This window comes from Hevea brasiliensis, chromosome 3, assembly GCF_030052815.1.
Source record: "Hevea brasiliensis isolate MT/VB/25A 57/8 chromosome 3, ASM3005281v1, whole genome shotgun sequence".
Lineage (NCBI taxonomy): Eukaryota > Viridiplantae > Streptophyta > Magnoliopsida > Malpighiales > Euphorbiaceae > Hevea > Hevea brasiliensis.
In genome coordinates this window covers 98328096-98353638 of record NC_079495.1, presented here as the reverse complement: position 1 = coordinate 98353638, position 25543 = coordinate 98328096, and the positions used below count along the sequence as shown (strand labels likewise).

Genomic DNA, 25543 nt, shown 5'->3' with positions numbered 1-25543 from the left:
TTTGAAAGATGTTCTAGTATGCTTTCCTAGTGCACATGCTCTACATTGAAATTCATTTTCATAATTAATCTTAGGAAGACCATTAACAAGTTCTTTCTTAGACAGTTTTGAGAGTGTATGCATGCTTGCATGACCCAGTCTTCTATGCCACAAATAACTAGAGTTATCAAGAGATACTAGACATATACCATGATTAGTTTCAAAATTGTTCATGTCAAGCAAGTAAACATTATTTGATCTATTGGCAATGAACAATGTGTCATTATCTAAACTCTTGATTGTACATAGAGAAGAAGTAAACTTTACCTCAAAGCCTTTATCACACAGTTGGCTTACACTTAGCAAGTTGTATTTCAGTCCTTCAACGAGCGACACATCTTCAATACAAGGTTTGGTTCCAATTGTGCCATTTCCAATTATTTTTCCTTTTCCTTTATCTCCAAATTTTACATATCCTCCATCTTTCATTGCAATTTCTGAAAACTTGTTCTTTTCACCAGTCATGTGCTTTGAACAGCCACTATCTATATACCATTTATCGCTTTCCTTCATCCCTTTGCAACAAACCTGAAATTTAATCATTTAGCTTTAGGTACCCAAGCAACTTTGGGTCCTTGGGGGTTAGTGACCTTAGGTAAGGTTCCCTTTGGTACCCATACCTTCTTTACCTTAAAATGACCTTTCCTAAGTGCACAAGAACTAATCATATGACCTCTTTTATTGCAATAATAACATGTAACATTAGGCAAAGAGGATGTAGATGCTTTGATGAAATAATTCTTGTACTTGTCATAGTTCATGAAACCATCAAAACCAATTCCATATTTCTCATTTGAAGTTCTTTGGTTTCCAAGAAGTACATCTAGAGTTTCTTTTCCTTTTGTGAATTTTGCCAAATCATTTGTCAAAGACTCTACTTTAGCTTCAAGAACTTTATTTTTCTCAATGAGCATTTCACAAGTATCTTTTGAGATTTTCAACTCTAAATCTAGTTCTTTAAACATGACAATTTGTCCTTTGTAAAATTCATTTTCTTTATGCACATTGGACATGGCAATATTTTGTGATCTCAATGATTCAATCTCTAAATTCATTTTAGTGCACTTTCTCTTGTAATTTCTATACTCATCATATACTCTAGCAAATGCAAGTTCAAGTTCTTATACATTAGGAGATTCATAAGAGTTTACCTCATTGTCACTTTCTTCTTTCTTTTGTGAACTTTCGACTTTCTCTTCAAGTGCCATCATACAAAGAAAAGCAGCCTCTTTGTCACTTGATTCATCATTTGAAGATTCTTCACTGTTGCTCCATACTACTTTCATAGCTTTCTTGCTCCTATCTTCTTTTCCTTTCTTCTTTTTGAGCAGTGGACATTTGGGCTTGATATGTCCAGGTTTGTGACACTCATAGCATACAACTTCTTCTTTTGAATCTTTGAAGTGTCTATCCTTGGGAGTATACTTTTTCAAGAATTTCTTGTATTTGTTTCCTCCCTTCTTGAAAGCTCTTTTAAATTTTCTTGCAAGCACAGCCATTTCATCTTCATCATCACTTGAAACACTTGAGTTGTCACTTGAGTCAACTTTGAATGCAACACCTTTCTTCTTATCTTCATCCTTATTTGACTTGAGAGCAATACTTTTCTTTTTCTTTTGCTCATTTTCAACTTCATCTTTCTTGTATGCCATCTCATGTGCAATGAGAGATCCAATGAGTTCATCATAAGTGAATGTTTTAAAATCCTTGGTATCTTGGATAACTGTAGTGTTTGCTTTCCAAGATTTTGGAAGTGATCTAAGAATTTTCTTTACAAGTTCAGCTTCCTCAAATCTTTTACCAAGCGCTTTGAGAAGATTTACAAGATCAGTAAACCTTGTACTCATATCAGCAATTGATTCTCCTGGCTTCATTTCAAATAGCTCATAATCTCGAATAAGAAGGTTTGCTTTGGACTCTTTAACAACATCAGTTCCTTCATAAGTCACTTCAAGCTTATCCCAAATTTCCTTAGTAGATTGACATCCTGAAACACGATTGTATTCATTAAGGTCAAGTGAGCAATGCAAAATATTAATAGCTTTAGCATTTATAGAGATTTTCTTCCAATCATTGTCATCATATTCATCTTCATGTTTTGGAACTTTTGAAGTTCCTAGACCATTCTTTTGAGGAACATGTGGACCATTTTTAATAATTCTCCATGCATCGATATCCACAGATTGTATGAAATTTCTCATTCTTACTTTCCAAAATGAATAATTAGTGCCATTGAAAAGTGGTGGTCTAGTGATTGAGTAGCCTTCAGCTAATGGTGCAGGTATACCGGCAGTATTACTAGATGAACTAGCCATTATGGATCACTCTAAGGTTGTAATACCCTAAGCAAGAGAGTCAGGCTCTGATACCAATTTGTTGTCCCAAAAATAGTCCAAGAGGGGGGTGAATTGGACTTTAACAATTTTTCGGCCCTTGCTTGTAGCCTAATGAAAAATTGTGGCTATGTTCAACTAAGTGTTTCTCTATATGTAATGAAAATAATATGAGCTTCAACAATGTGTTCCTAAGTTGCAATTTAACCCTCAATCAATGTATATGGCAATATCTAACAAGGCATGCTCCATACAATATACAATTGATTTCTCAAGTCACTTAATATGTCCTCAAATATATCAACTCAATCTTATTCAAACAACATTCAATATCATGTATAGCAAGGAAAATTTAAATTGTACAAAATTAAGGAGGTAAAGGTTAGAGAGATCAAACACAATGATTTTTATAGTGGTTCGGCTTAACTAACCTACATCCACTCTCTCAAAGAACCCTCTTTGAGTCTTGTCTCCACTATTTGCTCTTTTGAAGGCAAGAGACCAAAAACCCTTTACAATATCTCAACACCAAGCCTTTACCAAGGTAGCTTGAAACCTTCACAAGTGCTATTACAAGCACTTTCTCTCTCAAGCTTCAATAGGTGCTTGTACAACCTCTCTTAAATGCAATTCAATATTTCAACACTCACTCTTACTCAATACAAATCAAACTATAAAGAAGAGATGAGTAGATTTGCCAATGGAAGCTCAAAATCTTTAAAGCACTTGAATGAAAGCAATAAATGAAAAATCAATGTTGGAGTTCAAATGTAAGCTTTCATCAAGTAAAAATGAAGTAAAGAATGTGTATTTATAGTCCCAAATTATTTTAAACCATTTGAAACCCTTTTGGAACGTTATACACACTGCCCAAGACAAAATAGCCGTTATTTTGTCCTTTTGTGCGAAGTTGAGCAGCTCTGATAAATTAGCAAACTAATGAGATTTTAGGAGCAGTAAGTAAACTGGTTAGTAAACTAACGTTTTTAGCAAACTCATTAGCAAACTAAACAATTTAGTAAACCAGTTAGCAAACTAAGTCAACAGCTGCATATCTCAACTTGCAATGTCAAATGATTTAGACTTGAAAAATATTTCAATGGTAGTATTAAAGGTCATGATGAAAAAAAAAATAATCAGAAAATAAAATTTCATTTTTGAGCTCCATATGACTAACTTCTCATCCATTCTTTTCACAAAAGACCTAAGACTCTAACACTATGCCTTTCATACCTTTTCTTTAAGTCTTGGCTTCCATAGTCTTTTTCTTTCCCATTTTGGATTTGTCTTGAAATGCCTTTGCGTATCCTTTCTCCTTAGATGTAACTTCAAAAGTTCTTTAGCAATAAGACAAAGAATCTACACATCACTTTGAGGTTAGGTTAGATAGATTCTCTTTGAGTTTTGTTATCATCAAAATCAATGCTCATTTTGAGTTACACCGGGTCAACAAAAACATATATATATATATATACACGACTAAATTTAATTAAAGACATGAGTTTGGCAATAGATATAATGGTATTTAAATAGGATTTGTAAATTAAGTTTGATTATGACTAACACATTATTTATAATTATTGTACATACTCATAATTTAATTTAATTTAATTTTTTATATGTAAATTGTTTTATATAATATAATATTATCATAATATATTAAATTTTGATAACTAATTAAATTTAGTCATATATATATATATATATATATATATATATATATATTAAAATAAAATTAATTGATTAAATTATAGTTTTTTTATAGCAACAGAAACTTTGTGTTGAATACCTAGTAATTTCAATTTTTAATATTACAATAATTAATATAAATTAAAATTTTAATATTATTTATATAATAATTTTATTTAGAAAAAACATATTATAATTCTTAATATAATAATTCTATATTTTAATCTTTCATTAAAAATTATTTAATTTATTTTAATAAATTAATAAAAAACAATTATTTATTTATTTCAATTTTAGTTGATTTTTGTTTTACAGAATATATACAATAAATAAAAAATCAAGGCTAAATTCATAGATCATATATATATTATTAAAATATAGAGTAATTGTATTTGTATGTGTTTTATAGTCTCAATCTGTGATTGATAGTATATGTGTGTGTTTTAAATTATTCGTTAATTTACAGGTATATTAATTTTTTTATATAATATGCTAATTATTAAGAAAATAGAGAAATAAATTCTCATAATATTTTAAAGTTTATAATTAATTAGTATGTAAATTTTATTAACATTGTATATAAAAAAAATTAAATCACGAATAAAAACAATGAATACAACGTGCAACACACCTTAAAAATTTAAATTATTATGTTGTTTTTATTATCACTTTTACATTTAGATTGAAAAACTTAATTTTGTTTTATAGGTTGATGGACATGATAGACAAGGAATGCCAAGTAATTCCCTTTAAAAGTCTTGAAAAATGACACCCCATGATCCAGAATACTTTGCTCTTATAATTTGCTGAAGCACATAAATATTACCAATCCTTAGGACAAGAAGCAAAGAAGGCAAATTATGGTGGAATTGACATTGATGCCTATCAAACTAATCTCAATGAACCTTTAGATAGTGGAATGAGAAGTCTTTTGAAGATGAGAAAGTGAGAGGAGGAGGTTTACTTTCGGTTATACTTCACAGAGCCGAAAATGTAAAATGATAGCATCACAATAATTCACATGCTTTAGTTATTTTTAAAAAAGATAAAAGGAAAAGACAAAGGCGAAAAAACTTTTTTATTTTTCCCTTGGTTATGCTAACTTTCATTATATTTGCGCTTTTTTATACCATTTTAAAAAATCGTGTAAAGATAATAATTATTTTTAATCTTTTATTTTAAAAATACTATAATTTTAGGAATTCTAATATTTAATAAATTCTTTATTTTATTAATTAAGTAATAATTTAATATATATACATAGAAAATTAACGTAAATTATATGTATAAAAAATAAATTACGAGCATCTATAACGAATATAAATAATATGCAAAGCACATTATAGGAAAAAAAAAATAGTGAATTGATAAATATATAAAAATAGTTGTTTTTTATTTTTTAGAAAAGTTGTTTGGTAGTTATAATTTTTGAGGACCCATCCACCACCTCTGTATGTTTGTACACTATTGGCTTATCATTCTATGTAAATTACCATACATAGAATCATAACAATAAATTATAACATGATTAATTTCTAGTATAGACATGTTCTGTTATTGTGAAAGTTTCCATCATAAATTTATTTTTAATAAAATATAATTTATTTTGTCAATAATAACTCTTCGACAAATTGATAAAATTTAATTTAATTGTTAAAGAATAAAGTAAAAACAATGCAAATTAAAAATAAAATAACTATTGAAAACTCCCTTTATAAAATTATGAAATATATAATTCATAAGTGAGCAACTAAATGATTACTTCCTTAAATGTGACTTGTGTTAGTGTTGCTTGAACATATCACTTAATTTATTTTTAATCATATAATTTCAATTTTTTTAATTTTTGTAATGAGATTGAGGAACTTTAAATCTATATCAAATTTGGTACTGCCATACACTTAATTATGAAAGAAAACCCAATAAAATTTCATTTTTAATTTTGATTGTAACGCACTCACTTTAAGTAGTCCGTATATTCCACTGTTTCGGTGACTAATGTCTGTTCGAAAAGCCAGAATGTCTGGAACTATATTTAAACTAGAGTGAGAAATCATAAATAAGCCAAATAATGATAATAAAAATTAAGAAAAATTTTAAGAAAAGAAATGCAACAAGGTTAAATGACCCGAAGCTACGGCGATGGATAACCCTAACGGGAAGCGACTGTGAATACAGTTAGCTACCATAGACCCGTGGGGAATCCTGTGAAATAATTTTTGGGACTCGAGTGAAAGATTATTGAGGTTTAGATGACAATAAATTGCTAAAAAAATATAAGAAAATTTATGTAAATCGTACAAATAATTTTAGCTCATTAAACAAAACGAATGGCATTTTGGTCATTTCACCTTCAAATATGATTTTTGACCAACTTATCCATTTAAATAAGTGAGGTATATGACATAAAATGTGAATAAATATTGATGAAAATTTAATTAAAAATGAGTAAAAGAAAGAGAAGAAAAGAAATAAAAACAAAATGAAATTTAATTCCAATTATTATCTAAGCATGATGTAAAAGTGATGTAATAAAAATTTAATTCATTTAAATGATGGATAAATACATAAAAGAAGACAAAAATTCATAAAAATCTAAAACAACTCATCTTCTTCTTCCTTCCAAAAGTTGGTCGAACCCCTTCTCCTATCTTCCACCATTGTTGCTCCTTGAAAGCTCCAATTTCCTTCAATTCTCACCATATTTTCCCTAAATTCCAATATTAAAAATTATCCTAGACCCTTGCTAAGGTGTTTGGCAGCCAAGAATTAACAGAAAGTGAAGATTTGGACACCTTAGAATCTTGCTTCAAGAGGTTAGTGCCAATTATCTTCTCTCTCTCCCTATATTATTTGTTAGGACATTAAATTGAATTAGAAATTGTGGGAAATGAAACAAAATATGCATGTTAGAACTCCATTGATTTTCTACAACCATGAGTATGCTGAGGTTTTGATGACTTGTAGTTGAATTAAAGATTGCTGGTGATGGCCTTTGATGTGAAAATATGGATTAGAATTTTAATTAGTATGTGTAGTGTAAGATTTGTGACTTGGGAATTAGGGTTTGAGCCAAAATTAGGGTTTTGATAAATTGATGATGAATTAGTGTTTTTAAGGTCAATTAGTGATCATTTGGTATGGTTTGACCTTAATTTGGGATTGATTGTGGCATTGAATATTGAATTGGGTGAGCTGCCCTATGAGCTAGAAATTCTGGACTTGAGTCCAGTGGGTTTGGACAGCCATAAGTTGAAGTGTGTAGCTTCAATTGGTATAAGGCTAATTAGAGGTGAAACTAGGGACATAATGCCACATTTTTCATTAAGAAATTCTGCCCAGAAAACCAACCTAAATTGACCTAAATTTGGCTTGAATCTAGGTAACCAAAATCTAGACCTGGAAAAATGACTATATGAACAGTATTTGTTCAAATGGCCATAACTTTGTGTAGAGAGGTCCAGATGACCTGATTCTTGAACCCATGGAAAGCTTAGACATATTAGAATAACTTTCATGAAGAATAGAAACTCAAATTCTGGCCATAACCAACTCAAATTGTTGACCAAAGTTAACTCACCAAAACTACCAGAACCAAAATTGTCCAAAAATTCTGGACATGGACCAATCCTGCTAGTTATGGTAAAAATGCCATAACTTGAGTTACAAAATTCCAAATGGAGTGATTCAAAAAGAGAATTAAAGTAGAGATATTAACGAATAACTTTGATGAAGAAAGTTTAGCCAAATTTCCACTGTAGAATGGTCCAATAGAACAGTAAACATAGGTAATGAAATCTGAAATTTTGAAATTACTCCTAATAAGCCTTGAATTGCAATTGGTAACCAATGCCAACAAATTTGTGACCTAAAATGTGGTATGACCATGTGTTAAAAATTTGTATACCTATTATTTATGAAAAAAATAATATTTTGAATGAATAGTAATATGATTAGTAACTATCATAACACCAAACCCAAAGAATATGCCATAATATGCCTAGTATGATTGGTTTAGATAGGTTGGCATGCCAATAGAATTCCGATTGCAGTACTGCTTATGGCTTTATGCCATTTCGTGATTCATGGCTTTAGTGTCATTTTGTGATATTATGGCGTTTGGCCATTTTGCTATTCTTGACATACTTGGCTTTATGCCCAATGATTACTATAGCTTGTTAGCCGTTTTGTTGCATACCTGGCAGACACTATGTGACTGATGGTGTGACGACCCGAGGTACTTGGTACCTAGTGCTAGTTTACCCGTTTATTTTCATTTCCAGTTAACTGGTATAGGTTACTTGGGCAATGAAAATAAGTCTTAAAAATTTGTAACCATATAATTAACATAAAAATCATTAAATTAAGGATATTACAAATAATTACTAAAAAAAAAACCAGTATGCAGGAAATAATAGCATAATTTCTACATATTTAATTATTTAGTTTATTTTTATATTATATTAACACTACTAAGCTTTATGCTTAGCACATCGCTTTTTGCCATATGTAGGTACTAGAGATACAGAGAGAGAGAGCCCAGGAGGCCTTCGACTGGGAGATAGAGTTTGATCTGTATCAGTGTAGTCCGGTGTCACCTCATCCGTGCAGTGTGTTTTTGTAGGACCACTAGACTTAATTAGAAATTTTGTATTTTATATTTTGTGTTAGACATTAATTTTTGCCATGTAAATTATAAACTCATGTAATTATTATAAATTATGTAAGTTAATGAAATTGAGTATTTCTTTATGAATATGAGCATTTATTTACTTATACATGGGATGAATAAAGATTTGAGTTTGAGATATTGTGATGAGATTTAAGATTGAGAAAAGTTATATATATTTGAAATTATTGTAGAGATTTTTAACAGGTAAAAATCGTCAAAATTACGAATAATTTAGGGAAAACTCTGTTAATTTATCCGGTTAATAAATTGACCCTAAATAAATAAAATAAAATGTAATTACTAAGAAATGAAATAAGATAAGTTAAGGAACTCCGACACCGAGTGTGACATGCCTCGTTCGGCTACACTGTAGACGGGTAAGGGATGTCATATTGATATTTTGACCTAATTTTGGACAACACCCCATTAAAATTGTATTCAAATTTGATATTTTCATATAATTTTAATTATATTTATGCGAATCACCTTTTGCGTTAAAATAATCAAATTTATTGCAAACTCAAAACTTATATTTAATTTGTATAATCTTTATATGTAATCTATACATATATATATATATATATATATTTGTTTATTAAAAAACAATGTGCACATCAACTTTATAACGGTAAAACATTTAATGCTAATTATTATTATTATTTTTAGTATGCTAAATGAATTATATATCGCTATGTTCAAATTGTTTCACAGAAAATATTTTCATGTAAAATATTTTTACGCTTGGAAAATTAAAAAAAAAGTTATAAAAAAAATTATTCTGATTAAAGAGAAAAATTCAGCCATTTTCATTAAAAATGGTTTCTTTTTTGTTTAAGTCATTTTTCAAATATTAACAATCTTATAATTGTGAAAAATATTTATATGTATATAATATAAATATATACCATTAATTTAATATCACCATTAAATAATAAAAAATATTTTCATAAAAAATATTTTTAAAAAAATAATTTTCACAAATTTTTTTTTTATATATAAATTATTTTCCGTGAGCTTTAATATGGAACCAAAGTCATCATTTGATATATGTTGTTTGAAAGCAAAGAAAAATGAAAAACGCATGAGAATCGCTTTGGTCAATAAACTTTATGTTTTTACATTTTGGGATAGAAAAAGGAAAAAAAAAAGTAAATGAAAATTGTAACACCCTAAATTTTTAAATTTATTATTTTGTGAATAAATATTAATATGTTATTTTATTTAAATTTTAGGAAATTATTTGAAATTTTTCGAATTTTATAAATCAGGTTCAATTTTCCAAAAATATAAAACTTTGATGATTTTTAAAAATTAATTTAAAGACCACGTGACAAAACTAAAAATATATTTGGACTCTACGAATTTTTTTGAGTTTTCTATAATTTTTTCGAAATTTTTGGGCCTCGTTTTATGTCCCAAGGCAGAGTAAAAATTCAAATTTTTGTATATTGAATCGGACAGGCTGAATCAAACTGGACCGGATTGGACCGGTCGAATCGGACTAGCCTTCTTCTTCTTTTTTCTTCTCTCCCGCGCATTCCCGTCCCTCTTCCTCTCTCTCCCGTTTTCTCTCTCTTCCCTCCTCCCCACGCCGCGCTGCCACCACCCCAGCCTCTCCACCTTGCCGGCGCGCTGCCCCAGCTCTTCCCCGCGCCTGCCAACACTCCAGGCAGCCGGAAACGACGCGCGAAGCTCCCCATGTGCGCGCGCGCCGTTTCAGCTTTCCGGCCAAAATCCGACCAATCCAGCCACCGTTTAGGTCGGGTCTTGTGTCAAAACCCTTATACACCTTGAGAGCTTTCCATAGACACCAAGAACACCAAAATCCATCAAGCGGTTTGCTCAATTTTTGTCTGGGAAGTTTTAGCCCATTTCGATTTTTGAGCTAGATTTCTCGCAAACCGTGAACCCCGCGAGAAAACTGAGAGTACCAGAGTGCTCCATTCGTCGAGACCTTCGCGACAATATAAATTTCAAAATTTTCTGACACCATTTTTCTATGGGTCCCACGAAACTTCGTAGTATTTTTTCGATCACTAAATGAGCTTAGAAAATTCCGTAAAAATTATATACTAACCCCTGTGTTGTGGGCTTCGTATAGGTACCTTCAATTCGCGAAAATTCGACGGTTGCCCGAGTCTGTGAATTTCCGGCCAAACAGACAGGCTACCGAAAAAGTCTCGGAATTGGGTCGAGATTTTAGCTACCCCATCGTTGTCAGATGTCCTGAGTGCGTTCTCGAGGTCGGAATCGGCATAGGTAAACCCAAACCTTACTTTTTTCTTAATTGTCAAGTGCTTGAATTGGATTAAAAATTCATAAAATATTAATGGTAGCTCAGAAAATTATGATTGTTTTTGCATTAGCTTAGTAATATTGCTAAGGACCGTGGGGCAAAGTTTTAGAATTTTTAGAGCTTATTTGGATAGTTTTTGCAAAAAGAGTCAATTATAAGGATTAAACTGTAATTTTACATATTGTGATTGATGACTGTTTGGATGGGCCCAGGAGGGGCTGTGTGATGTGATTGAGTTGTGGGTGTATAGTTTGTAGATATAGAAGTGTGTTTTTAAGCCCTTTTGCAGGTTGGGTAGGTCCTAGGTATAGGAGAGACTCTGCCGGATTTTCGGCACGACTTAGGACATCTTTGATCTTTTCTTAGTTTGTATTGAGTCAAATTTATTAAATAATTGTAATAAAATTGTCAGGTGAGCCGGGACAGCCTTCCTTCTCTGTCCAGCCGCCACAGTGACTTCGATTGAGTTTGTGAGTAAAATATTAATTTTAATTGTAATTTCGATATTATTATATGTTCAAGCATGCCCATGCATCACTTATATGTATATATCTATGTAGTTAAATACTAGGGACATTTTATATTGCATTCTTAATTGATGGATTGCCATGGGTATTATTTGTGGTAATTTGGAGCAGTGTACGTGCGTTGGCGTGCGTGTGGTATGATATTGGATATGGATAGGACGGGTAGACACAACTTGAGATCTTCGCTGGGACCCGATCCTTCGGGGTAGACACGGCTTGAGATCTTCGCTGAGACCCCGTATTTGGTTTATTAAGTGAAAGTCCAGCTTGAGATCTTCGCTGGCAGAGGTTGGATTAAGAGGGCTGTATAGGGGATCAGCTCCCGTATATGTATTGCTTGATGTTATCGGGTGTGTGAGTGCTCCAAATTGCCTTTTTGCTGTTATGATGTGAAAATTATGACGATGTTGCATTTCACTCTATATGGTGCATTAGTTGTAGATAGCTATAGAGATTATGGTTAAAATTGATATTTTACTCTCTGAGTCGAATGCTCACTCCTGTTCACCTATTTTTCCAGGATACAGGAGATTTCTAGTTGAGTTCCAACCTGCCTCTCTCCCTCGCAGGTCGTTTATTAATGTCTGTAATGTTTGTATAATTCTGTTAACTCCTAGAATTTCGCATGTGTTAGAAATATTTATTTGATTTGAGTCTGTAATATAATTGCCATGTTGGACCTGTAAACTTATTAAATGCATGTATGTTGGATTGGATGAGGGAGCCGAGCTCCCATTTATTTTTATGGCATCATGATTATATGGAGGGTGAGCTGAGCTCCCCAAATGATTATATATTGTGTTTATAAGTCTGGCAAGTCAAAAATTTCCCTTTAAATGGTCCATGTTATGGCCAGACTCTGTTTAGTTGAATTCTTGAAATTGGGCCCTAATGGACCTTAGAGTTAGGTTGAGGAATAGTTAGGCTTACTACGGGCCTCGGGGGCTTTAGGCCGACCCAGGTCCTAGTGCCGGTCCAGCCCATAGGTTGGGTGGTGATAAATGTGGTATCAGAGCTTAGGCTCCAAATTCATAGGGAAAAAATTGTCTAAAGTGTTGGGAAGAGTCTAATAGGAGTCACATGCAGAAAATAGGGTCCACATTCATCTTGCATTGTCATATTTGCTTCTAGTTTCTGCTTTATATAATTGTGTGTAAATATGAGGCTATAGAGCTGTGGAACATGCAGTTTTGAATTTTGTGGGTTAATGCTACTGAATTTCAGGAAAATGTGTAAAAGCAGGAGAGCTGCCACTGCACCAGAACCAGATATACCTGATGAAGTGTCGGCACAGGATGAGGCGCCTGTCCTGAGGAGGCGGGGTAGGAGGCCTAGAGCTGCTCAAGTAGAGGAGCAGCCACCACCAGTTCAAGAATAGTCTTTTGTGGCCCCGGGTCCCATGGACCCAATTGCAGCTACTCTAGCTGGTTTGCAGAGAACCATCAATGTGATGGCACAGTATATGGTCCACCCTCCCCAACAGCAGCAGTCCACCGCATCAAGAGGAGAACCGCACAAACAAATAATTAATTTTAAGAAGTTGGTGCCTAGTACTTATGATGTGTCAGACAATGCCTATCGATTTTTGGATTCCTACAAATAGGCAGGGACGAAGTTGCAGTTGACTGATAGAAGACTTATAGAGTGTGTGCAGCATGTCATGGGGCCTATGCCTAGGCAATGGATGAATGACTACATATTACCTCGGATTGAAGGGTTGTCTTGGACTCAGTTTGTGGAACTGTTTATCAACAGGTTTGTGCCAGAAAGTTTCAGAGATCAAAAGCAGTGGGCCTTTGAGGCCTTAAGGCAGAATGGCAGGTCTGTAGATGAATATGCTACAGAATTTCTGGAACTGAGCAGATATGCCCCTACAGCAGTGGCTACAGAAAGTATGAAGGTAAAAAGGTTCCTAAAGGGGCTGGACAGGAGATATGCAAACCTAGCTATGATGTCTGATCAGTCTTTTGATATGGTAGTTGATCGAGCCCGACAGATTGAGATTAGCTATACAGGAGATGACAACGGAAGGGCAAAGAAAAATAGAGCAGAGGGTTCTTCAGGTGTTCCCCACATGGGTACTACAGATAGCGGAGGCCAAAGTCATTACAGAGGAAGAAATAGGAACAAGAAGAGTGGTTTTAGACACAAGTCTTGAGGATTCAGACCAGGGTACGGATCCAGCAGTGGTCATAGTTCGGGATCCAGCAGTTCTGGGTCTGGTTGAGGATCCTCCTTAGCACCCTGCGCACAGTGTGGAAGAGGATATTCAGGACATTGTATGATGGGTTCAGGAGTATGTTTCTGATGTGGCCAACCATGTCACTTTGCTAGGGAATGCCACGTGTTCAGCGAGCCACAGATGGGGTCACAGGGTTCTATTGCAAATGTTCCTCGTCAGTTGTATCCTGGTGCTTCCAAAGATGGCAGTAGTCGATTCGATGGCTACAGGTAGGGGACAAGGAGGACGTGGATTTGGAGGCAGATCAGGAGGTAGAAGTCAATATCAGGGTTCTGCAACACAGGGTAGGGGACAAGCTCAGGTTTTCACCCTAACCCACCAGGATGCTCAGGCTTCCAATGCAGTTGTGGCAGGTATTCTTCTAGTCTGTTCCTATGAGGCTCGTGTTTTGATAGATCCGGATGCTACGCACTCATTTGTCTCCCCAGTGTTTGCCATGAGATTGGGTAGGAACCCTATAACTTTAGAATGCCCTTTGTCTATAGCTACCCCGCTTAGTGACAACATAGATGTAGATATGATTTTTCCGGGTAGCCCAGTAGTAGTGGATGGAAGGATCCTCCCAGCAGACTTGGTTCCTCTACCAGTAATGGATTTCGATGTAATTTTGGGAATGGATTGGTTGGCAACTCATTATGCCACTTTAGACTGCAGGAACAAAAAGGTGTATTTCCACATACCTAGTGTGGAAGAGTTTAGCTTTGATGGTGACAGGAGCGCGGCTCCATATAATTTGGTGTCAACAATTAGTGCTAGAAAAATGTTGAAGCGTGGATGTCAAGGTTATTTGGCATTGATGAGAGATACATTTGTAGAAGGTGTCAGCATGGAAAATGTTCCTGTTGTCAGAGAATTCATGGATGTCTTCCCTGAGGAGCTTCCAGGGTTGCCACCAGGAAGGGAAATAGAGTTATGTATTGATGTTGTGCCGGGTATAAACCCCATATCAATGCCACCTTATAAGATGGCACCAGCAGAATTAAAAGAGTTAAAGGAGTAACTACAGGAGCTTTTGGACAAGGGTTTCATACATCCGAGCACTTCACCCTGGGGCACTCCTGTTCTATTTGTGAGAAAGAAAGATGGGTCCTTGAGGTTGTGTATTGATTATAGACAGCTGAACAAGGTGACTGTAAAGAACAAGTATCCACTTCCTCGGATCGATGATTTGTTTGATCAGCTCCAAGGGCCTAGATTCTTTTCCAAAATAGACCTACGATTAGGCTACCATCAGTTGAGAATCAAGAATGAGGATGTGTCCAGAACAGCATTCAGGACAAGATATGGTCATTATGAGTTCTTGGTGATATCTTTTGGACTCACTAATGCACCAGCAGCCTTCATGGACTTGATGAACAGGGTGTTCAGGCCATTCTTGGACCGTTTTGTCATCGTATTCATAGATGACATTTTGGTATACTCTCGGACCGAGGAGGAATACCTATGGCATTTGAGGATGGTATTGCAGACTTTGAGGAAGCACCAGCTATATGCCAAATTTTTAAAATGTGAATTTTGGCTAGAAAGCATCTCATTCTTGGGACACGTGGTTTATAGTGAAGGCATTCAAGCGGATCCCAAGAAAATTGAGGCTGTAACTGATTGGCTTAGGCCTACAACAGTCACTGAGGTGCGAAGTTTTTTGGGCCTAGCTGGCTACTATAGGCGTTTTGTGTAGGATTTTTCCAGGATAGCAGCTCCCCTAACTAAGTTAACTCGGAAGAATGTTCCATTTATTTGGATAGATAATTATGAAGAGAATTTCCAGAAGCTTAAGGAGTGTCTAACCACCACTCCTGTGTTGACATTACCGATGAGTGGTGAAGGGTATACCGTGTACTTTGATGCCTCCAAATTTGGCTTAGGGTGTGTTTTGATGCAGAATGGAAAAGTAGTGGCTTATGCTTCAAGGCAGCTAAAGAGGAATGAGCAGAACTATCCCACCCATAATTTGAAAATAGCGGCTGTAGTCTTTGCACTAAAGATTTGTAGACATTACCTGTATGGTGAAGTGTGTGAGATATACACCGACCACAAGAGTTTGAAGTATATCTTCCAACAGAGGGATTTAAATTTGAGACAGAGGAGATGGATGGAGCTTTTGAAGGACTATGATTGTACCATCCAGTATCACCTTGGGAAGGCCAATGTAGTAGCAGATACTTTGAGCAGAAAATCTTCTGGCAGCTTGGCGCACATATCAGCGGAGAAGAGACCATTGATTTAGGAAGTACATGAGTTGATGGATCAAGGTCTGATCTTAGATCTTCTTGGCCCATTTTTCAGTGAGACCAGACCTGAGAGATAGAGTCAGAGTTTCCCAGCACAATGACCAGCAATTGATGAAGATCATAGAAATAGTACAGCAGGGTAAATGTGGTGAGTTTGGATTTGCCAATGATGTCTCCCTTATGCAAGGTTCTAGGATATGTGTGCCTGACGTGGACAATCTCATAAATGAAATCATGCGAGAGGCACACTATACACTGTACAATGTTGACCTAGGCTCCACCAAGATGTACCATGATGTGAAAGATAGTTATTGGTGGAATGGCATGAAGAGAGACATAGCAGACTTTGTGTCGAAGTGCTTGACTTGTCAGAAGGTGAAGTTTGAACACCAGAGGCCATCAAGAAAGCTGCAAGAGCTCCCTATCCCACAATGAAAGTGAAAAATGATTACTATGGATTTTGTGACTGGGTTGCCTCGTACCACATGGGGATATGATTCGATATGGGTAATTATAGACTGTCTGACTAAATCAGCTCATTTCTTGCCTGTGAAGACCACATATTCTGTTGCACAGTATGCCCAGCTCTATATTCGAGAAATAGTCAAATTGCATGGAGTTTCTGCTTCCATAATATCTGACAGAGGGCCTCAGTTAACTTCTCAATTTTAAAGGAAGTTGCAGGAGGCACTTGACACACAGTTAAACTTTAGTACCACTTTCCACCCTCAGACAAACGGGTAGTCAGAAAGGACAATCCAAATACTGGAAGACATGCTTCGCTTGTGTGTTTTGGATTTTGGAGGTCAATGGGATGATCAGCTACCCTTGGTGGAGTTCGCCTACAACAACAGTTATCATTCTAGCATAGGGATGGCACCCTATGAGGCACTATATGGCAGAAAGTGTAGGTATCCTCTGTGTTGGATGGAAATGGGAGAAGCGAGGGTGCATGATATAGACTTAGTGCAGTAAACTTCAGAGATAGTTCCTTTAATCAGGGAATGATTGAAAACAGCTTTCAGTAGGCAGAAGAGTTATGCAGATCCTAGACGGAGGGATATGGAGTTTGCAGTAGGTGATTACGTATTCCTGAAGGTTTCTCTGATAAAGGGAGTAATGAGATTTGGAAAGAAGGGTAAGTTGGCACCTCGGTATATTGGACCTTTTGAGGTTACTGATAGAGTTGGAGCAGTTGCCTATCGGTTGAAGTTACCACCAAACCTTTCTCGTGTTCATCCTGTATTCCATATCTCCATGCTTAGGAAATACATACCTGATCCTTCTCATGTGCTATAGCCGGATGCAGTAGAGCTAAAAGAAAACTTAACATTTGAGGAGCAACCTATAGCCATAGTGGACTACCAAGTGAGGCAGTTAAGATCAAAACAGATCCCTATGGTTAAGCTTTTATGGAGGAGCCAGTCAGTGGAAGAGTTCACCTGGGAGTCAGAGCGGGACATGCGTAGTAAGTACCCTTATCTATTCAATGTGTAATTCTGTACTTTATTCTGCTTTGTGTAAAAATTCTAGGACGAATTTTCTATAAGGGGGGAAGAATGTAACACCCCAAATTTTTAAATTTATTATTTTGTGGATAAATATTAATATGTTATTTTATTTAAATTTTAGGAAATTATTTAAAAATTTTCGAATTTTAGAAATCGGGTTCAATTTTCCAAAAATATAAAACTTTGATGATTTTTAAAAATTAATTTAAAGACCACGTGACAAAACTAAAAATATATTTGGATTCTACGAATTTTTCTGAGTTTTTTAGAATTTTTTCAGAATTTTTGGGCTTTATTTTCGGTCCCAAGGCAGAGTAAAAATTCAAAATTTTGTATCTTGAATCGGACCGACTGAATCGAATTGGACCGGATCCGTCGAATTGGACCGGCCTTCTTCTTATTTTTTCTTCTCCCCCGCGCGTTCCCGTCCCTCTTCCTCTCTCTCCCGTTTTCTCTCTCCTCCCTCCTCCCCACGTCGCGCTGTCGCCACCCCAGCCTCCTTACCTCGCCGGTGCGCCGCCCCAGCTCTTCCTCTCCGCCGGCCGACGCTCCAGGCGGCCGAAAACAACGCACAAAGCTCCCCCTGCGCGCACACAATTTCGGCTTTCCGGCCAAAATTCAGCCGATCCGGCTATCGTTTGGGTTGAGTCTTGTGTCAAAACCCTTCTACACCTCGAGAGCTTTCCATAGACACCAAGAACACCAAAATCCATCTAGCAGTTTGCCCAATTTTTGTCCGGGAAATTTTAGCCCATTTCGACATTTGGGCTAGATATCTCGCAAACCGTGAACCCTACGAGAAAATCGAGAGTACCGGAGTGCTCCATTCGTCTAGAGCTTCGCGGCAATATAAATTTCAAAATTTTCTGACACCGTTTTTCGGTTGGTCCCATGAAACTTTGTAGTATTTTTTTGAGCACTAAATGAGCTTAGAAAATTCCGTAAAAATTATATACTAACCCCCGTGTTGTGGGCTTCGTGTATATACCTTCAATTCGCGGAAATTCGACGGTTGCCCGGGTTTGTGAATTTCCAGCCAATAGACAGACTACCGAAAAAGTCTCGAAATTGGGTCAAGATTTTAGCTACCCCACCATTGTCAAACGTCCCGAGCGCGTTCCCTAGGTCGGAATCGGCATAGGTAAACCCGAACCTTACTTTTTTCTTAATTGTCAAGTACTTGAATTGGATTAAAAATCCATAAAATATTCATGGTAGCTCAGAAAATTATGATTCTTTTTGCATTAGCTTAGTAATATTGCTAAGGACCGCGGGGCAAAGTTTTAGAATTTTTAGAGCTTATTTGGGTAGTTTTTGCAAAAAGGGTCAATTATACAGACTAAACTGTAATTTTACATATTGTGATTGATAACTGTTTGGATGGGCCCATAAGGGGCTGTGTGATGTGATTGAGTTGTGGGTGTATAGTTTGTGGATATAGAAGTGCATTTTTAAGCCCTTTTGCAGGTTGGGTAGGTCCTGGGTATAGGGGAGACTCTGCTGGATTTTCGGCACGACTTAGGACATCTTTGGTTAGTTTGTATTGAGTCAAAATTATTAAATAATTGTAATAAAATTGTTAGGTGAGCCAAGACAGCCTTCCTCCTCCGCCCAGCTGCCACAATGACTTCGGTTGAGTCTGTAAGTAAAATATTAATTTTAATTATAATTTCGATATTATTATATGTTCAAGCAAGCCCATGCATCACTTATATGTATATATCTATATAGTTAAATACTAGACACATTTTATATTGCATTCTTAATTGATGGATTGCCATGGGTGTTGTTTTTGGTAATTTGGAGCAGTGTGCGTGCGTTGGCGTGCGTGTGTTATGGTGTTGGATATGGACAGGACGAGTAGACACAGTTTGAGATCTTCGCTGGGACCCAGTCCTTCGGGGTAGACACGGCTTGAGATCTTCGCTGGGACTCCGTATTTGGTTTATTAAGCGAAAGTCCGGTTTGAGATCTTCGTTGGCAGAGGTTGGATTAAGAGGGCTGTATAGGGGATCAGCTCCCGTATATGTATTGCTTGATGTTATCGGGTGTGTGAGTGCTCCAAATTGCCTTTTTACTATTATGATGTGAAAATTATGACGATGTTGCATTTCACTCCACAATGTGCATTAGCTGTAGATAGCTATAGAAATTATGGTTAAAATTGATATTTTACTCTCTGAGTCGAATGTTCACTCCTGTTCACCTATTTTTTCAGGATACAGGAGATTTCTAATTGAGTTATAACCTGCCTCTCTCCCTCGCAGGTCGTCTATTAATGTCTGTAATGTTTGTATAATTCTGTTAACTCTTAGAGTTCCGCATGTGTTATAAATATTTATTTGATTTGAGTCTGTAATATAATTACCATGTTGGACTTGTAAACTTATTAAATGCATGTATGTTGGACTAGATGAGGGAGCCGAGCTCCCATTTATTTTTATGGCATCATGATTATATGGAGGGTGAGCTGAGCTCCCCAGATGATTGTATATTGTGTTTACAGGTCGGGCGAGTAAAAAACTCCCCGTTAAATGGTCCATGTTATGGCCGGACTCTATCTTGTTGAATTATTGAAATTGGGCCCAAATGGGCCTTAGAGTTGGGTTGAGGAATAGTTAGGCTTACTACGGGCCTCGGGGGCTTTAGGCCGGCCCAGGTCCTAGTGCTGGTCCGGCCCATAGGTTGGGTCGTGACAAAAATAATATATAGTTTTATATAAATTGTTTTTGAAAATTTATTATTTAATTTATATATTTTGACAAATTAATTATTTAATTTTCTATTTTAAAAAATATATAATTAATTTTTATATATATTTTTTATTTTATTTACCCCTTTAATCTCTTTCATTCAGTTTAAATCAAATTATGTATTAAAAAAGTAATTATCTTTATGAAAATTAAATAGTGAAAATATAATGATTATATTGTTGTATTTATTAAATTACAAGAATTGAATGGAAATTCAGACTAATACTTAAAATGATTAAAAAGGTTAAAAAATAAATAAAATAAAATATGTAAACTAATTAATGTGTTTTTTAAAATAAAAATATCAAATAATTAGTCTCCATTTGATTTTAAAATCTCATTTTCTAATATTTGAGGCACCCATATAATAGACCACCAAAAAATATTTTTCTTAATAAAAAAAATTAAGCCATTTTTAAATAAATGACTTTGTCAATTCAAATGATGAAATCATTTTTTAGAATTTATTTATATATGTATAATGTAAATATATAATATTAATTTAATGTTATAAACAATCAAAAATGTTTTAATAAAAATATTTTTTTAGAAAATTATTTTATGGAAAATATTTTTTATAAAATAAATGAAATTTAATTTCGTTAAAACAGAAAATTAATAATAATTTTTCCATTATTTTGCATTCCAGCCGGCCGAAACCAAATAATTGAAAGTATATCCAGTGTGAAATTTGTTGGATTCCCCGCGAAAAACAATGAAGGTTTCCCGCGGAGTGAAATGCAAAGGTCCGGTGAGATGACCAAACTACAAACTGACCGCTAAAAATTTTGAAAATTCCCGCCGTTTCATTCTTCAATCTCCTTTTTCTTCTTTACCCAGAAACTCGTCTTTCATTTAGATCTCTAATCTCTGCTACTCGCTATTTTCATCTCTATCTCTCTCGCTTTCTTACGCATATGCTTCCCGATTGAAGAAATGGGGAAGCAAAACAAATCGAAAACCACCCAGTCGTTCGGAAAGGGAAAAGTGACGCCGATGCAAATTGCATTCATCGTGGATCGGTATCTCATTGACAACAACTTCCCTGAAACTCGCTCTGTCTTCAGGAATGAGGCCTCTTCTCTCATCTCCAAATCTCCAGTTCAAGAGGTAACCATTAGGCCTTTCACTCCATTAATGCTTTTTCGCCCTTTCGGATTAATTGGGTTTTTGAAAATCTATTTGTGTTTTTAATTTTTTTAGGCACCCAAGAGTTTGTTGAGTTTGGGGGCGATGTTGAACGAGTATATCTCCTTGAAGGAGCAGAAAGTGATGGTGGATCAGGAAAGGGTCCGTTTGGAGCAAGAAAGATTCAGGGTCCAGACCCTTCTGCAGGGCATGCAAGATGTAATGAATACTTATAATGCTAGTGGAAGTGCACCAGCACCTATGATCCAGACCTCTACAGCAAGGCCTGCGGATATGGTTCCTCAACTAGGGCTCAGTGGTGGATCTGTAGCAGGTGAAATCCATAAGCCCTTTCCATGTTCATGTTAACATAATTAGTTGAACTTTGCATGGAAATTAGTATCAGGAATTGAAATAATGTGTCTTATAATTGTCTGATACAAGTCCATGGTGCATAATAACATGTCAATGAAAAATGAGTGTATTACGAAATTAATTGCTTGCTCAAAATGGACACATAAACTTAACAATCAGTTCCACATCTCTAGGCATAGCTGGCTCTAAAGAAATGAGTGGGGAATGTTGGGTGATTGGTAATCGTTGGTAATTGTTATGTTAAGAATTTAACATTTTTAGGGCAATTGTTATGAATATGGGTACAAATAATGTTTGTTCAACTATCAGTTTTGGGTAGCATAACTGTTAATACAACAAACTCAAAGTTATGGATCAATAATTTTGTCTCCTAGAGATTATTGTGTGCCCTTTTATCTCATGCTGTGAGGAAATAAAATACACAGAATGAAGACAAACAATAGGCAGAAATCCAGAAAGTTGGAAAATGGTTAGTAATGCTGTTTATTGATGCTCTCTCTTTAGGCTGTCCTATGTACACATCGCCAACTGTTATGCCAGTCTCTATGCCCTCCAATGTCAATAAGGAGCGTGGTAATCTATCTTCCTCTGTCACAAATTGCCCATTAACGAGGAAGAGATCAGGCTCAAATTTTGCTGTAGAAGCCCCTCCAGTTGTTAAGAAATCTCGGGGCAAGTTACCATCCAGGAAAACACCAAATAAAGGTGAACTTTCTTTTTGGTGTTAGTTATAAGTCATGTGCCTAATTCATGGCATTATAAATTTCTTATTCTCAGAAATTTGGAATTTTTTTTCGACTCTTTTCCCGTTTAGGTACATATAATCAATCTGATAATGCAGCAACTACTCAAGAAACTGCTCAACTTGATAATGCAGCCACTACAAAAGAAGCAACTTGTTCATCTGTGACTGGGTCATCAACTCATAACCGCACAACTAGTGGTCCGGTAGTTCATGGATCTACTGTTGCAAAGAGTTTGTTTAATCAACCTTCGTTTTCCTCCCCAGCTCATTCAACTGGCCCCAAAACACCACCACAAGCAATTTCCTTTCACAATGATAAATCTGTATCTCCAGTTGGTATCTCTTCCAATGCTCACGGCAATAACAACAATACTCCTCAGGAGACTCCTACAAATTGCACCGTGATTACGTCAGAAAGAGTGATTGTGAGCCCGTGCAAACATGTGGCATACACCATGGAGAGAAACCATTGCATTTCTTCATCCTCACCAGTCAAGACAACCTTCAAGAGGTTGAGTATGAGGGAAAATGTCAAAGGAAGGCTCGATTTTGATGGTTCTGATGTGACTGCCAACTTGGATAAACCAATTGTTGATGAGATCTCAACGTCTGAGTCTGACAAGGAAGGAGATATTTTTGACATTGATTTGCCTAATTTAGATGCATTTGGAGCTAACTTCTTCTCGGAATTGTTAGTTGATCTGGATCTTGGCTTTGAAGGGATAGGTTGTCCTTGCCAGCCACTCTTGGGTCCTCCTGCAGACACTGTTTCTGGGTATTTTATCTTGTCATATTACATAACCACTCTATTGCAAACTAGAATCGATTTTTCTTTTCATCTGATGTTTAATGAACTGTATTGCGTTTGCGTACAGGTCCTCGCATGAATCCAGGGATGGTCGTTTGGTTGTTGATCAAGTCACGTCAGAATTTTCCTCAACTGTGACTGAGGTGATCTCAGGAAAAGATGTGAACATTCAAGGTGATGAATGGAATTCGTGAATATGACTGATCGAAACTAATTCATTTTTGTGCATGTAACTGATAATAAACCTTTGTTGTTTCAGGTCCTGATACTGTTACTGCTGTGAAGTCTATAAGAAAGTGCATCATCTTAAGCCCTGGTAATTTATCTCAATATTTCTTCCTTTTTTTTATGCTACTTCCTGTTTTCTTAATTGTATAAAGCATGTAGAATTGTAGATTATTTATGATTTTTTTTTTCTTGAATTGCAGCAAAAACCCATAGTTCTATGGAACAAGAGAATCATACGGACAGAAACTAAGAAGTTTGAAGATTCTGGTGACACTTAACCTGACCTGGTACCAGTACAGAACTTACAGAAAGACTCTTAATTAACCCAACAATTTTCAAATCCTGTATTTGTCTTTCATTTAGTATCTGATCAATCATTTGTGTCTTAGGTCACACTTCTAAGGTCCTAAATTATACCCACAAAAGCTGGGTAAGATAACATACGGTACACTTTCAGCACCCCAAGTATAACAGCCTGGTTCAGCAGTGTTCCTTGTACATTGATTTTAAATTTCAAATGTTAAACTGGTAGTTATTCTTATCAACATGGAGGATTCAAATTGTTTATTCAAGTGTTGTGGAAAAAAATAGTTACCTTTCTTTTGCTAGTCAGTTGAAGTTTCTTACTTCATCTGGCCTTACATAGAAAATATGGCATTTTAGTGAACAAGGGGAAAAGTAGCTTTGCCTCAAGTGTATTAACTCTCTCATCTTTGCATTTATTTATGTTTTATTATAATTATTTTTTAAAACATTGTATTATTATTATTATTGGAAAATAATCTTCGTATTTAATTTAGTTAAGCCTTTTTTTGTCCTTTTTTCCTTAATTATTAAAATGATAAGAAAACCAATTTGAATTTTTCATTATTATTTTTGATGGAGATTTTTATAATGAATTTTTAATAAAGTATGCATCAATAAAGTGTAAGAACACACAGTTTATTGTAAATAGAATTAATTTTAATTTATATACTTTTACATGTTTAAATAAAAAAGATCAATAGAATTTTGAGTTTTTTGAGAAACATAAAAATTTATTGAAAATAGTGCCAAGCACATTGAGATTTTAATTGAAAAATATAATTGAATTGATTTATTTTTATTGTTTAGTTTATCAATTCGGTTTGATTAATTTTTTTGAGAAATTTTATTTTTTTTATTCAATTAATAAGATAAAAAAATTGACTCCAAATTCAACCCTTTATTTATGTTGCCATTTTTAGAGAAAGAGGGTATCATTTTATTTCTATATAAATATAGCCTTAATCCCATTTGAGATTTTGCATCCACAATTATTGATCCCTATACTTTGATTCCTGACACTTGAATGAGTGAATGGGTCGATGCGTGCCATATGTGTTGGGTCTGTATTGATTGTTTACTGCAGCAAAGATCTCAAGATGATGGACTTAAATCAGCTTAGAATAGCTAGAAGCAAGGCGAGTATTCAATGGAGAATGCCTCGTACCAGCTTGGAGGAGCTAGACATGAAGTGCTTGCAAAACCATGTGACAACTTTTGCAAGAGTCTTCTATCAACTTGTAGAAAGCCAGTGAATCTCACAGAATATCTATAGGAGCCTTTGTAAGGGTCTTCACTTTACATTAGAAAGCTAAGGAAATACTTCTAGCTAGAGAATAAGTTATAGCATCTTAAGAATGTCCTTAATGCTCTAGATAAAAGTAGTGATACTAATGGTTTGGGTACATTCAGATATTTGATCTAATCGAATTTTAATGAGATAAATTTAAGTAATATATAATTAAGTTTTATATAAATTTAAGTTTTGAAAGTAATATTTGTATTAAATTAAATTTTATTTTAAATTTTATATATTGAATACTCATTACACTAATGTTATTGTGATATTTTCTTGTGAGCATAAATTTATAAAATAAATTAAAAGTATTTAAATAATGGGTTAGGGCAATCACTTAAATGCTTGAGTGAATAAGGGAGTCGA

The 25543-nt window shown here is 35.0% G+C and overlaps 1 protein-coding gene across 3 annotated transcripts; it reads left to right on the top strand.

Annotated features, from left to right (window-relative positions):
* The first annotated feature begins 20968 nt into the window (after positions 1 to 20968).
* Positions 20969 to 24149, top strand: LOC110672608 (uncharacterized). Of its 3 annotated transcripts, XM_021835424.2 has the most exons (8): positions 20970 to 21403; positions 21497 to 21755; positions 22301 to 22501; positions 22611 to 23316; positions 23417 to 23523; positions 23609 to 23665; positions 23778 to 23864; positions 23967 to 24149. In XM_021835424.2, exons 1-7 carry the CDS (start codon positions 21230 to 21232, stop codon positions 23825 to 23827), a joined length of 1554 nt encoding a protein of 517 aa, XP_021691116.2. In that variant the 5' UTR covers positions 20970 to 21229; the 3' UTR covers positions 23828 to 23864; positions 23967 to 24149. The 3 variants fall into 3 exon arrangements, with proteins under 3 accessions (XP_058000109.1, XP_021691116.2, XP_021691115.2); XM_058144126.1 differs by having other exon boundaries at positions 20969 to 21403; positions 22638 to 23316; positions 23778 to 24149; XM_021835423.2 differs by having other exon boundaries at positions 20971 to 21403; positions 23778 to 24149.
* Positions 24150 to 25543: the final 1394 nt, after the last annotated feature.